This window comes from Oncorhynchus masou, unplaced genomic scaffold (genome assembly GCF_036934945.1).
Source record: "Oncorhynchus masou masou isolate Uvic2021 unplaced genomic scaffold, UVic_Omas_1.1 unplaced_scaffold_181, whole genome shotgun sequence".
NCBI lineage: Eukaryota > Metazoa > Chordata > Actinopteri > Salmoniformes > Salmonidae > Oncorhynchus > Oncorhynchus masou.
The window spans coordinates 1,345,427-1,360,941 of record NW_027016550.1 but is presented as its reverse complement, the minus strand read 5'-3'; the positions used below and the strand labels follow the sequence as shown (position 1 = coordinate 1,360,941).

General features: G+C 49.5%; 1 protein-coding gene across 1 annotated transcript in view; it reads left to right on the top strand.

Annotated features, from left to right (window-relative positions):
• tnrc18 (trinucleotide repeat containing 18) overlaps positions 1-15,515 on the top strand; it is a 182,469-nt gene that overhangs the window by 130,887 nt on the left and 36,067 nt on the right. The window contains 1 exon segment of the mRNA XM_064964656.1: positions 14,387-14,563. Within this exon segment, the coding sequence (XP_064820728.1) occupies positions 14,387-14,563 (177 nt within the window).

Here is a 15,515-nt window from a genome sequence, read left to right as displayed (position 1 = left end):
TACCTGTCTGTTTCTCTACCTGTCTGTCTACCTGTCTGTTTCTCTTCCTGTCTGTACCTGTCTGTTTCTCTTCCTGTCTGTCTGTTTCTCTTCCTGTCTGTCTGTTTCTCTTCCTGTCTGTCTACCTGTCTGTTTCTCTTCCTGTCTATACCTGTCTGTTTCTCTTCCTGTCTGTCTACCTGTCTGTCTGTTTTTCTTCCTGTCTGTCTATACCTGTCTGTTTCTCTTCCTGTCTGTCTATACCTGTCTGTTTCTCTTCCTGTCTGTACCTGTCTGTTTCTCTTCCTGTCTGTCTGTTTCTCTTCCTGTCTGTCTGTTTCTCTTCCTGTCTGTCTACCTGTCTGTTTCTCTTCCTGTCTATACCTGTCTGTTTCTCTTCCTGTCTGTCTACCTGTCTGTCTGTTTTTCTTCCTGTCTGTCTATACCTGTCTGTTTCTCTTCCTGTCTGTCTACATGTCTGTCTGTTTCTCTTCCTGTCTATCTACCTGTCTGTTTCTCTTTCTGTCTGTCTATCTGTCTGTTTCTCTTCCTGTCTATCTACCTGTCTGTTTCTCTTCCTGTCTGTCTACCTGTCTGTCTGTTTCTCTTTCTGTCTGTCTATCTGTCTGTTTCTCTTCCTGTCTGTCTACCTGCCTGTTTCTCTTCCTGTCTATCGACCTGTCTGTCTGTTTCTCTTCCTGTCTGTCTATCGACCTGTCTGTCTGTCTGCTCCTAACCCTTACTTCCCTCTAACCAATCACAGCTCATCCTGTCTACAGCCATGGTTCTAACTCCTAACCCTTACTTCCCTCTAACCAATCACAACTCATCCTGTCTACAGCCATGGTCCTAACCCTTACTTCCCTCTAACCAATCACAGCTCATCCTGTCTACATGGTTCTAACTCCTAACCACTGGGCTGAGTCTCAATCCAGTAAGGTTCAGATGGCCCCCTATTCCCCATCTAGTGTACTACTATAGACCAGGGCCCCTATTCCCCATCTAGTGTACTACTATAGACCAGGGCCCATAGGGGTAGTGTACTACTATAGACCAGGGCCCATAGGGGTAGTGTACTACTATAGACCAGGGCCCCTATTCCCCATCTAGTGTACTACTATAGACCAGGGCCCCTATTCCCCATCTAGTGTACTACTATAGACCAGGCCCCCTATTCCCCATCTAGTGTACTACTATAGACCAGGGCCCATAGGGGTAGTGTACTACTATAGACCAGGCCCCCTATTCCCCATCTAGTGTACTACTATAGACCAGGGCCCCTATTCCCCATCTAGTGTACTACTATAGACCAGGGCCCATAGGGGTAGTGTACTACTATAGACCAGGTCCCCTATTCCCCATCTAGTGTACTACTATAGACCAGGGCCCATAGGGGTAGTGTACTACTGTAGACCAGGGCCCATAGGGGTAGAGTACTACTATAGACCAGGTCCCCTATTCCCCATCTAGTGTACTACTATAGACCAGGGCCCCTATTCCCCATCTAGTGTACTACTATAGACCAGGCCCCCTATTCCTCATCTAGTGTACGACTATAGACCAGGGCCCATAGGGGTAGTGTACTACTATAGACCAGGTCCCATAGGGGTAGTGTACTACTATAGACCAGGGCCCCTATTCCCCATCTAGTGTACTACTATAGACCAGGTCCCATAGGGGTAGTGTACTACTATAGACCAGGGCCCATAGGGGTAGTGTACTACTATAGACCAGGGTCCATAGGGGTAGAGTACTACTATAGACCAGGGCCCATAGGGGTAGTGTACTACTATAGACCAGGCCCCCTATTCCCCATCTAGTGTACTACTATAGACCAGGGCCCATAGGGGTAGTGTACTACTATAGACCAGGCCCCCTATTCCCCATCTAGTGTACTACTATAGACCAGGGCCCCTATTCCCCATCTAGTGTACTACTATAGACCAGGGCCCATAGGGGTAGTGTACTACTATAGACCAGGTCCCCTATTCCCCATCTAGTGTACTACTATAGACCAGGGCCCATAGGGGTAGTGTACTACTGTAGACCAGGGCCCATAGGGGTAGAGTACTACTATAGACCAGGTCCCCTATTCCCCATCTAGTGTACTACTATAGACCAGGGCCCCTATTCCCCATCTAGTGTACTACTATAGACCAGGCCCCCTATTCCTCATCTAGTGTACGACTATAGACCAGGGCCCATAGGGGTAGTGTACTACTATAGACCAGGTCCCATAGGGGTAGTGTACTACTATAGACCAGGGCCCCTATTCCCCATCTAGTGTACTACTATAGACCAGGGCCCATAGGGGTAGTGTACTACTATAGACCAGGCCCCCTATTCCCCATCTAGTGTACTACTATAGACCAGGGCCCCTATTCCCCATCTAGTGTACTACTATAGACCAGGCCCCCTATTCCCCATCTAGTGTACTACTATAGACCAGGGCCCATAGGGGTAGAGTACTACTATAGACCAGGGCCCCTATTTCCCATCTAGTGTACTACTATAGACCAGGTCCCCTATTCCCCATCTAGTGTACTACTATAGACCAGGGCCCCTATTCCCCATCTAGTGTACTACTATAGACCAGGGCCCATAGGGGTAGTGTACTACTATAGACCAGGGCCCATAGGGGTAGAGTACTACTATAGACCAGGGCCCCTATTCCCCATCTAGTGTACTACTGTAGACCAGGGCCCCTATTCCCCATCTAGTGTACTACTATAGACCAGGCCCCCTATTCCCCATCTAGTGTACTACTATAGACCAGGGCCCCTATTTCCCATCTAGTGTACTACTATAGACCAGGGCCCATAGGGGTAGTGTACTACTATAGACCACGGCCCCTATTCCCCATCTAGTGTACTACTATAGACCAGGTCCCATAGGGGTAGTGTACTACTATAGACCAGGGTCCATAGGGGTAGTGTACTACTATAGACCAGGGTCCATAGGGGTAGTGTACTACTATAGACCAGGGCCCCTATTCCCCATCTAGTGTACTACTATAGACCAGGGCCCCTATTTCCCATCTAGTGTACTACTATAGACCAGGTCCCATAGGGGTAGTGTACTACTATAGACCAGGGTCCATAGGGGTAGTGTACTACTATAGACCAGGGTCCATAGGGGTAGTGTACTACTATAGACCAGGTCCCATAGGGGTAGAGTACTACTATAGACCAGGGCCCCTATTCCCCATCTAGTGTACTACTGTAGACCAGGGCCCCTATTCCCCATCTAGTGTACTACTATAGACCAGGGCCCCTATTCCCCATCTAGTGTACTACTATAGACCAGGTCCCATAGGGGTAGAGTACTACTATAGACCAGGTCCCATAGGGGTAGTGTACTACTATAGACCAGGTCCCCTATTCCCCATCTAGTGTACTACTATAGACCAGGGCCCATAGGGGTAGTGTACTACTATAGACCAGGTCCCCTATTCCCCATCTAGTGTACTACTATAGACCAGGTCCCATAGGGGTAGTGTACTACTATAGACCAGGTCCCATAGGGGTAGTGTACTACTATAGACCAGGTCCCATAGGGGTAGTGTACTACTATAGACCAGGGCCCCTATTCCCCATCTAGTGTACTACTATAGACCAGGTCCCCTATTCCCCATCTAGTGTACTACTATAGACCAGGGCCCATAGGGGTAGTGTACTACTATAGACCAGGTCCCATAGGGGTAGAGTACTACTATAGACCAGGGCCCATAGGGGTAGTGTACTACTATAGACCAGGGCCCATAGGGGTAGTGTACTACTATAGACCAGGGCCCCTATTCCCCATCTAGTGTACTACTATAGACCAGGGCCCATAGGGGTAGTGTACTACTATAGACCAGGGCCCATAGGGGTAGTGTACTACTATAGACCAGGGCCCATAGGGGTAGTGTACTACTATAGACCAGGGCCCCTATTCCCCATCTAGTGTACTACTATAGACCAGGGCCCATAGGGGTAGTGTACTACTATAGACCAGGGCCCCTATTCCCCATCTAGTGTACTACTATAGACCAGGCCCCCTATTCCCCATCTAGTGTACTACTATAGACCAGGGCCCATAGGGGTAGTGTACTACTATAGACCAGGGCCCCTATTCCCCATCTAGTGTACTACTGTAGACCAGGGCCCCTATTCCCCATCTAGTGTACTACTATAGACCAGGCCCCCTATTCCCCATCTAGTGTACTACTATAGACCAGGGCCCATAGGGGTAGTGTACTACTATAGACCAGGGCCCCTATTCCCCATCTAGTGTACTACTGTAGACCAGGGCCCCTATTCCCCATCTAGTGTACTACTATAGACCAGGTCCCCTATTCCCCATCTAGTGTACTACTATAGACCAGGTCCCCTATTCCCCATCTAGTGTACTACTATAGACCAGGGCCCATAGGGGTAGTGTACTACTATAGACCAGGGCCCATAGGGGTAGTGTACTACTATAGACCAGGTCCCCTATTCCCCATCTAGTGTACTACTATAGACCAGGGCCCCTATTCCCCATCTAGTGTACTACTATAGACCAGGGCCCATAGGGGTAGTGTACTACTATAGACCAGGCCCCCTATTCCCCATCTAGTGTACTACTATAGACCAGGTCCCCTATTCCCCATCTAGTGTACTACTATAGACCAGGTCCCCTATTCCCCATCTAGTGTACTACTATAGACCAGGGCCCATAGGGGTAGTGTACTACTATAGACCAGGGCCCATAGGGGTAGTGTACTACTATAGACCAGGCCCCCTATTCCCCATCTAGTGTACTACTATAGACCAGGGCCCATAGGGGTAGTGTACTACTATAGACCAGGTCCCCTATTCCCCATCTAGTGTACTACTATAGACCAGGTCCCCTATTCCCCATCTAGTGTACTACTATAGACCAGGTCCCCTATTCCCCATCTAGTGTACTACTATAGACCAGGGCCCATAGGGGTAGTGTACTACTATAGACCAGGCCCCCTATTCCCCATCTAGTGTACTACTATAGACCAGGTCCCCTATTCCCCATCTAGTGTACTACTATAGACCAGGTCCCCTATTCCCCATCTAGTGTACTACTATAGACCAGGGCCCATAGGGGTAGTGTACTACTATAGACCAGGCCCATAGGGGTAGTGTACTACTATAGACCAGGCCCCCTATTCCCCATCTAGTGTACTACTATAGACCAGGGCCCATAGGGGTAGTGTACTACTATAGACCAGGTCCCCTATTCCCCATCTAGTGTACTACTATAGACCAGGTCCCCTATTCCCCATCTAGTGTACTACTATAGACCAGGTCCCCTATTCCCCATCTAGTGTACTACTATAGACCAGGGCCCATAGGGGTAGTGTACTACTATAGACCAGGGCCCATAGGGGTAGTGTACTACTATAGACCAGGGCCCCTATTCCCCATCTAGTGTACTACTATAGACCAGGGCCCCTATTCCCCATCTAGTGTACTACTATAGACCAGGCCCCCTATTCCCCATCTAGTGTACTACTATAGACCAGCGCCCATAGGGGTAGTGTACTACTATAGACCAGGTCCCCTATTCCCCATCTAGTGTACTACTATAGACCAGCGCCCATAGGGGTAGTGTACTACTATAGACCAGGTCCCCTATTCCCCATCTAGTGTACTACTATAGACCAGGCCCCCTATTCCCCATCTAGTGTACTACTATAGACCATGGCCCCTATTCCCCATCTAGTGTACTACTATAGACCAGGTCCCATAGGGGTAGTGTACTACTATAGACCAGGGTCCATAGGGGTAGTGTACTACTATAGACCAGGTCCCCTATTCCCCATCTAGTGTACTACTATAGACCAGGGCCCATAGGGGTAGTGTACTACTATAGACCAGGGCCCCTATTCCCCATCTAGTGTACTACTATAGACCAGGGCCCCTATTCCCCATCTAGTGTACTACTATAGACCAGGGCCCATAGGGGTAGTGTACTACTATAGACCAGGGCCCCTATTCCCCATCTAGTGTACTACTATAGACCAGGTCCCATAGGGGTAGAGTACTACTATAGACCAGGTCCCATAGGGGTAGAGTACTACTATAGACCAGGTCCCCTATTCCCCATCTAGTGTACTACTATAGACCAGGGCCCCTATTCCCCATCTAGAGTACTACTATAGACCAGGGCCCCTATTCCCCATCTAGTGTACTACTATAGACCAGGGCCCCTATTCCCCATCTAGTGTACTACTATAGACCAGGTCCCATAGGGGTAGTGTACTACTATAGACCAGGTCCCATAGGGGTAGTGTACTACTATAGACCAGGTCCCATAGGGGTAGTGTACTACTATAGACCAGGCCCCCTATTCCCCATCTAGTGTACTACTATAGACCAGGTCCCCTATTCCCCATCTAGTGTACTACTATAGACCAGGTCCCCTATTCCCCATCTAGTGTACTACTATAGACCAGGGCCCATAGGGGTAGTGTACTACTATAGACCAGGGCCCATAGGGGTAGTGTACTACTATAGACCAGGGCCCCTATTCCCCATCTAGTGTACTACTATAGACCAGGGCCCCTATTCCCCATCTAGTGTACTACTATAGACCAGGGCCCATAGGGGTAGTGTACTACTATAGACCAGGGCCCATAGGGGTAGTGTACTACTATAGACCAGGGCCCATAGGGGTAGTGTACTACTATAGACCAGGGCCCCTATTCCCCATCTAGTGTACTACTATAGACCAGGCCCCCTATTCCCCATCTAGTGTACTACTATAGACCAGGTCCCCTATTCCCCATCTAGTGTACTACTATAGACCAGGCCCCCTATTCCCCATCTAGTGTACTACTATAGACCAGGGCCCCTATTCCCCATCTAGTGTACTACTATAGACCAGGTCCCATAGGGGTAGTGTACTACTATAGACCAGGGTCCATAGGGGTAGTGTACTACTATAGACCAGGTCCCATAGGGGTAGAGTACTACTATAGACCAGGTCCCATAGGGGTAGTGTACTACTATAGACCAGGTCCCATAGGGGTAGAGTACTACTATAGACCAGGTCCCATAGGGGTAGTGTACTACTATAGACCAGGGCCCATAGGGGTAGTGTACTACTATAGACCAGGGCCCCTATTCCCCATCTAGAGTACTACTATAGACCAGGGCCCCTATTCCCCATCTAGTGTACTACTATAGACCAGGGCCCCTATTCCCCATCTAGTGTACTACTATAGACCAGGGCCCCTATTCCCCATCTAGTGTACTACTATAGACCAGGGCCCCTATTCCCCATCTAGTGTACTACTATAGACCAGGTCCCCTATTCCCCATCTAGTGTACTACTATAGACCAGGTCCCATAGGGGTAGTGTACTACTATAGACCAGGTCCCATAGGGGTAGTGTACTACTATAGACCAGGTCCCATAGGGGTAGTGTACTACTATAGACCAGGCCCCCTATTCCCCATCTAGTGTACTACTATAGACCAGGTCCCCTATTCCCCATCTAGTGTACTACTATAGACCAGGGCCCATAGGGGTAGTGTACTACTATAGACCAGGGCCCCTATTCCCCATCTAGTGTACTACTATAGACCAGGCCCCCTATTCCCCATCTAGTGTACTACTATAGACCAGGGCCCCTATTCCCCATCTAGTGTACTACTATAGACCAGGCCCCCTATTCCTCATCTAGTGTACTACTATAGACCAGGGCCCCTATTCCCCATCTAGTGTACTACTATAGACCAGTGCCCCTATTCCCCATCTAGTGTACTACTATAGACCAGGTCCCCTATTCCCCATCTAGTGTACTACTATAGACCAGGGCCCATAGGGGTAGTGTACTACTATAGACCAGGTCCCATAGGGGTAGTGTACTACTATAGACCAGGGCCCATAGGGGTAGTGTACTACTATAGACCAGGCCCCCTATTCCCCATCTAGTGTACTACTATAGACCAGGGCCCCTATTCCCCATCTAGTGTACTACTATAGACCAGGTCCCCTATTCCCCATCTAGTGTACTACTATAGACCAGGGCCCCTATTCCCCATCTAGTGTACTACTATAGACCAGGTCCCCTATTCCCCATCTAGTGTACTACTATAGACCAGGGCCCATAGGGGTAGTGTACTACTATAGACCAGGGCCCATAGGGGTAGTGTACTACTATAGACCAGGGCCCATAGGGGTAGTGTACTACTATAGACCAGGGCCCCTATTCCCCATCTAGTGTACTACTATAGACCAGGCCCCCTATTCCCCATCTAGTGTACTACTATAGACCAGCGCCCATAGGGGTAGTGTACTACTATAGACCAGGTCCCCTATTCCCCATCTAGTGTACTACTATAGACCAGCGCCCATAGGGGTAGTGTACTACTATAGACCAGGTCCCCTATTCCCCATCTAGTGTACTACTATAGACCAGGCCCCCTATTCCCCATCTAGTGTACTACTATAGACCAGGCCCCCTATTCCCCATCTAGTGTACTACTATAGACCAGGGCCTCTATTCCCCATCTAGTGTACTACTATAGACCAGGTCCCATAGGGGTAGTGTACTACTATAGACCAGGGTCCATAGGGGTAGTGTACTACTATAGACCAGGTCCCATAGGGGTAGTGTACTACTATAGACCAGGGTCCATAGGGGTAGTGTACTACTATAGACCAGGGTCCATAGGGGTAGTGTACTACTATAGACCAGGGTCCATAGGGGTAGTGTACTACTATAGACCAGGTCCCATAGGGGTAGTGTACTACTATAGACCAGGTCCCATAGGGGTAGTGTACTACTATAGACCAGGTCCCATAGGGGTAGAGTACTACTATAGACCAGGTCCCCTATTCCCCATCTAGTGTACTACTATAGACCAGGGCCCCTATTCCCCATCTAGTGTACTACTATAGACCAGGTCCCCTATTCCCCATCTAGTGTACTACTATAGACCAGGGCCCATAGGGGTAGTGTACTACTATAGACCAGGGCCCATAGGGGTAGTGTACTACTATAGACCAGGCCCCCTATTCCCCATCTAGTGTACTACTATAGACCAGGGCCCCTATTCCCCATCTAGTGTACTACTATAGACCAGGTCCCCTATTCCCCATCTAGTGTACTACTATAGACCAGGGCCCCTATTCCCCATCTAGTGTACTACTATAGACCAGGTCCCCTATTCCCCATCTAGTGTACTACTATAGACCAGGGCCCATAGGGGTAGTGTACTACTATAGACCAGGGCCCATAGGGGTAGTGTACTACTATAGACCAGGGCCCATAGGGGTAGTGTACTACTATAGACCAGGGCCCCTATTCCCCATCTAGTGTACTACTATAGACCAGGCCCCCTATTCCCCATCTAGTGTACTACTATAGACCAGCGCCCATAGGGGTAGTGTACTACTATAGACCAGGTCCCCTATTCCCCATCTAGTGTACTACTATAGACCAGCGCCCATAGGGTTAGTGTACTACTATAGACCAGGTCCCCTATTCCCCATCTAGTGTACTACTATAGACCAGGCCCCCTATTCCCCATCTAGTGTACTACTATAGACCAGGCCCCCTATTCCCCATCTAGTGTACTACTATAGACCAGGGCCTCTATTCCCCATCTAGTGTACTACTATAGACCAGGTCCCATAGGGGTAGTGTACTACTATAGACCAGGGTCCATAGGGGTAGTGTACTACTATAGACCAGGTCCCATAGGGGTAGTGTACTACTATAGACCAGGGTCCATAGGGGTAGTGTACTACTATAGACCAGGGTCCATAGGGGTAGTGTACTACTATAGACCAGGGTCCATAGGGGTAGTGTACTACTATAGACCAGGTCCCATAGGGGTAGTGTACTACTATAGACCAGGTCCCATAGGGGTAGTGTACTACTATAGACCAGGTCCCATAGGGGTAGAGTACTACTATAGACCAGGTCCCCTATTCCCCATCTAGTGTACTACTATAGACCAGGGCCCCTATTCCCCATCTAGAGTACTACTATAGACCAGGGCCCCTATTCCCCATCTAGTGTACTACTATAGACCAGGGCCCCTATTCCCCATCTAGTGTACTACTATAGACCAGGGCCCCTATTCCCCATCTAGTGTACTACTATAGACCAGGGCCCATTGTGGTAGTGTACTACTATAGACCAGGGCCCCTATTCCCCATCTAGTGTACTACTATAGACCAGGTCCCATAGGGGTAGTGTACTACTATAGACCAGGTCCCATAGGGGTGGTGTACTACTATAGACCAGGTCCCATAGGGGTAGTGTACTACTATAGACCAGGCCCCCTATTCCCCATCTAGTGTACTACTATAGACCAGGTCCCCTATTCCCCATCTAGTGTACTACTATAGACCAGGGCCCATAGGGGTAGTGTACTACTATAGACCAGGGCCCCTATTCCCCATCTAGTGTACTACTATAGACCAGGCCCCCTATTCCCCATCTAGTGTACTACTATAGACCAGGGCCCATATGGGTAGTGTACTACTATAGACCAGGGCCCCTATTCCCCATCTAGTGTACTACTATAGACCAGGCCCCCTATTCCCCATCTAGTGTACTACTATAGACCAGGGCCCCTATTCCCCATCTAGTGTACTACTATAGACCAGGGCCCCTATTCCCCATCTAGTGTACTACTATAGACCAGGGCCCATAGGGGTAGAGTACTACTATAGACCAGGGCCCATAGGGGTAGTGTACTACTATAGACCAGGGCCCCTATTCCCCATCTAGTGTACTACTATAGACCAGGCCCCCTATTCCCCATCTAGTGTACTACTATAGACCAGGTCCCATAGGGGTAGTGTACTACTATAGACCAGGGCCCATAGGGGTAGTGTACTACTATAGACCAGGCCCCCTATTCCCCATCTAGTGTACTACTGTAGACCAGGGCCCCTATTCCCCATCTAGTGTACTACTATAGACCAGGGCCCCTATTCCCCATCTAGTGTACTACTATAGACCAGGTCCCATAGGGGTAGTGTACTACTATAGACCAGGTCCCATAGGGGTAGTACTACTATAGACCAGGGCCCCTATTCCCCATCTAGTGTACTACTATAGACCAGGCCCCCTATTCCCCATCTAGTGTACTACTATAGACCAGGCCCCCTATTCCCCATCTAGTGTACTACTATAGACCAGGTCCCCTATTCCCCATCTAGTGTACTACTATAGACAAGGGCCCATAGGGGTAGAGTACTACTATAGACCAGGGCCCATAGGGGTAGTGTATAGGGAATAAGGGTAGTGTATCGGGGTAGTGTGTAGGGAATAGGGGTAGTGTGTAGGGAATAGGGGTAGTGTGTAGGGAATAGGGGTAGTGTGTAGGGAATAGGGGTAGTGTGTAGGGAATAGGGGTAGTGTGTAGTGTGTAGGGAATAGGTGTAGGGAATAGGGGTAGTGTGTAGGGAATAGGGGTAGTGTGTAGGGAATAGTGGTAGTGTGTAGGGAATAGGGGTAGTGTGTAGGGAATAGGGGTAGTATATAGGGGTAGTGTGTAGGGAATAGGGGTAGTATATAGGGGTAGTGTATAGGGAATAGGGGAAGTGTATAGGGAATAGGGGTAGTGTATAGGGGTAGTGTATAGGGAATAGGGGTAGTGTATAGGGGTAGTGTATAGGGAATAGGGGTAGTGTGTAGGGAATAGGGGTAGGGAATAGGGGTAGTGTGTAGGGAATAGGGGTAGTGTGTAGGGAATAGGGGTAGTGTGTAGGGAATAGGGGTAGTGTGTAGGGAATAGGGGTAGTGTGTAGGGAATAGGGGTAGTATATAGGGGTAGTGTATAGGGAATAGGGGTAGTGTATAGGGAATAGGGGTAGTGTATAGGGAATAGGGGTAGTGTATAGGGAATAGGGGTAGTGTATAGTGAATAGGGGAAGTGTGTATGGAATAGGGGTAGTGTATAGGGGTAGTGTGTAGGGAATAGGGGTAGTGTGTAGGGAATAGGGGTAGTGAATATGGGTAGTGTATAGGGAATATGGGTAGTGTATATGGAATAGGGGTAGTATATAGGGGTAGTGTGTAGGGAATAGGGATAGTATATAGGGGTAGTGTGTAGGGAATAGGGGTAGTATATAGGGGCAGTGTGTAGGGAATAGGGGTAGTATATAGGGGTAGTGTATAGGGAATAGGGGTAGTGTATAGGGGTAGTGTGTAGGGAATAGGGGTAGTATATAGGGGTAGTGTATAGGGAATAGGGGTAGTGTATAGGGAATAGGGGTAGTGTATAGGGAATAGGGGTAGTGTATAGTGAATAGGGGAAGTGTGTATGGAATAGGGGTAGTGTATAGGGGTAGTGTGTAGGGAATAGGGGTAGTGTGTAGGGAATAGGGGTAGTGTGTAGGGAATAGGGGTAGTGAATATGGGTAGTGTATATGGAATAGGGGTAGTATATAGGGGTAGTGTATAGGGAATAGGGGTAGTATATAGGGGTAGTGTGTAGGGAATAGGGGTGGTATATAGGGGTAGTGTGTAGGGAATAGGGGTAGTGTGTAGGGAATAGGGGTAGTATATAGGGGTAGTGTGTAGGGAATAGGGGTAGTATATAGGGGTAGTGTATAGGGAATAGGGGTAGTGTATAGGGAATAGGGGTAGTGTGTAGTGAATAGGGGTAGTATATAGGGGTAGTGTATAGTGAATAGGGGTAGTGTATAGGGAATAGGGGTAGTGTGTAGGGAATAGGGGTAGTGTGTAGGGAATAGGGGTAGTGTATAGGGAATAGGGGTAGTGTATAGGGGTAGTGTGTAGGGAATAGGGGTAGTGTATAGGGGTAGTGTGTAGGGAATAGGTGTGGTCTCCTATCCAGCCGTTTCAGACCTGTGGAGGGAAGGAAGAGAGCAACGAATTGGATCAAGACAGACCTGCCAGCACCCCTCTGATTGGCTCTGTTCTGCCTGTCTGTCTGTCTGTCTGCTAGACAGCTCTGTCTGTCTGTCTGGTCTGTTCCGTCTGTCTGCTAGACAGCTCTGTCTATCTGTCTGGTCTGTTCCGTCTGTCTGCTAGACAGCTCTGTCTATCTGTTCTGTCTGTCTGCCTGCCTGTCTGTCTGCTAGACAGTTCTGTCTGTCTGTCTGTCTGTCTGCTAGACAGTTCTCTCTGTCTGTCTCTGTCTGTCTGTCTGCTAGACAGTTCTGTCTGTCTGTCTGCTAGCAGTATACTAACAACAGAGGAATTGGGTACATTTACATTACACCCCCCCTCACCCTCTTTCCCTCACCCCCCTCTCTCCCTTTCTCCCCCACCCCCCCTCTCTCCCTCACCCCCCCTCTTTCTCTCACCCCCCCCTCTTTCCCTCACCCCCCCTCTTTCCCTCACCCCCCCCCTCTTTCACCTCACCCCCTCTCCCCTTTCTCCCTCACCCCCCTTTCTCCCTCACCCCCCCTTCTCCCTCACCCCCCTTCTCCCTCACCCCCTTCTCCCTCACCCCCCCTTTCTCCCTCACCCTCCCCTCTCTCCCTTTCTCCCTCACCCTCCCCTCTCCCTCCCCCTTCTCCCCCTCACCCCCCTTCTCCCTCACCCCCCTTCTCCCCTCACCCCCTTCTCCCTCACCCCCCCTTTCTCCCTCACCCTCCCCTCTCTCCCTTCTCCCTCACCCTCCCCTCTCTCCCTTTCTCCCTCACCCCCCTCTCCCCTTTCTCCCTCACCCCCCCTCTTTCCCTCACCCCCCCTCTCTCCCTTTCTCCCTCACTCTCCCCTCTCTCCCTTTCTCCCTCACCCTCCCCTCTCTCCCTTTCTCCCTCACCCTCCCCCCTCTCTCTCCCTCACCCACCCTCTTTCACTAACCCCCCCTCTCTCTCTCGCTCCCTCACCCCCCCTCTTCTCCCTCACCCACCCTAATACTACAGTAATGCTACAGTAATGCTACAGTAATGCTACAGTGATACTACAGTAATGCTACAGTGATACTACAGTAATACTACAGTAATACTACAGTGATACTGCAGTGATGCTACAGTAATGCTACAGTAATACTACAGTAATGCTACAGTGATACTACAGTAATGCTACAGTGATACTACAGTAATGCTACAGTGACACTACAGTAATGCTACAGTGATACTACAGTAATGCTACAGTGATACTACAGTAATGCTACAGTAATGCTACAGTAATGCTACAGTAATGCTACAGTGATACTACAGTAATTCTGCAGTAATGCCACAGTAATACTACAGTAATGCTACAGTAATGCTACAGTGATACTACAGTAATACTACAGTGATACTACAGTAATACTACAGTGATACTACAGTGATACTACAGTGATACTACAGTAATACTGCAGTAATGCTACAGTAATACTGCAGTAATACTACAGACATACATACCTGATGTTGGAGTTCCACTCTGTGATCCTGAGAGTCAATAATCTCTCTCTCTGTCACAGAGTCCTCCACTGAGGAGGACGATGATGAGGAAGAGTCGTCGTGCTCCGAGGGGAGTGAGCTGGAGGAGAGTGGGTTGGGCCTGCTGGCCAGGTTCGCAGCCAGCGCCCTCCCGGTCAACCCCGTCCCCCTGCCCCATCTCCACGACAACAAACACCGTAGCAGGCAAAGCATTCTGGGTAAGCGAAAGAGATTTGGACGTGTGAATTCCATTGTAACCTTGTCAGAGGTGCCGTTTACTACGTTTCTACCACCTGTGTGTGTCCTCTAGGTTCTGGTTCTGGTTCTGACCTGTGTGTGTGTCCTCTAGGTTCTGGTTCTGGTTCTGACCTGTGTGTGTGTCCTCTAGGTTCTGGTTCTGGTTCTGACCTGTGTGTGTCCTCTAGGTTCTGGTTCTGGTTCTGACCTGTGTGTGTCCTCTAGGTTCTGGTTCTGGTTCTGACCTGTGTGTGTCCTCTAGGTTCTGGTTCTGGTTCTGGTTCTGACCTGTGTGTGTCCTCTAGGTTCTGGTTCTGACCTGTGTGTGTCCTCTAGGTTCTGGTTCTGGTTCTGGTTCTGACCTGTGTGTGTGTCCTCTAGGTTCTGGTTCTGGTTCTGGCCTGTGTGTGTGTGTCCTCTAGGTTCTGGTTCTGACCTGTGTGTGTGTCCTCTAGGTTCTGGTTCTGGTTCTGACCTGTGTGTGTGTCCTCTAGGTTCTGGTTCTGGTTCTGACCTGTGTGTGTGTCCTCTAGGTTCTGGTTCTGGTTCTGACCTGTGTGTGTGTCCTCTAGGTTCTGGTTCTGACCTGTGTGTGTGTCCTCTAGGTTCTGGTTCTGGTTCTGACCTGTGTGTGTGTGTCCTCTAGGTTCTGGTTCTGGATCTGACCTGTGTGTGTGTCCTCTAGGTTCTGGTTCTGGTTCTGACCTGTGTGTGTGTCCTCTAGGTTCTGGTTCTGACCTGTGTGTGTGTCCTCTAGGTTCTGGTTCTGGTTCTGACCTGTGTGTGTGTCCTCTAGGTTCTGGTTCTGGTTCTGACCTGTGTGTGTGTGTGTCCTCTAGGTTCTGGTTCTGACCTGTGTGTGTGTCCTCTAGGTTCTGGTTCTGGTTCTGGTTCTGACCTGTGTGTGTGTCCTCTAGGTTCTGGTTCTGGTTC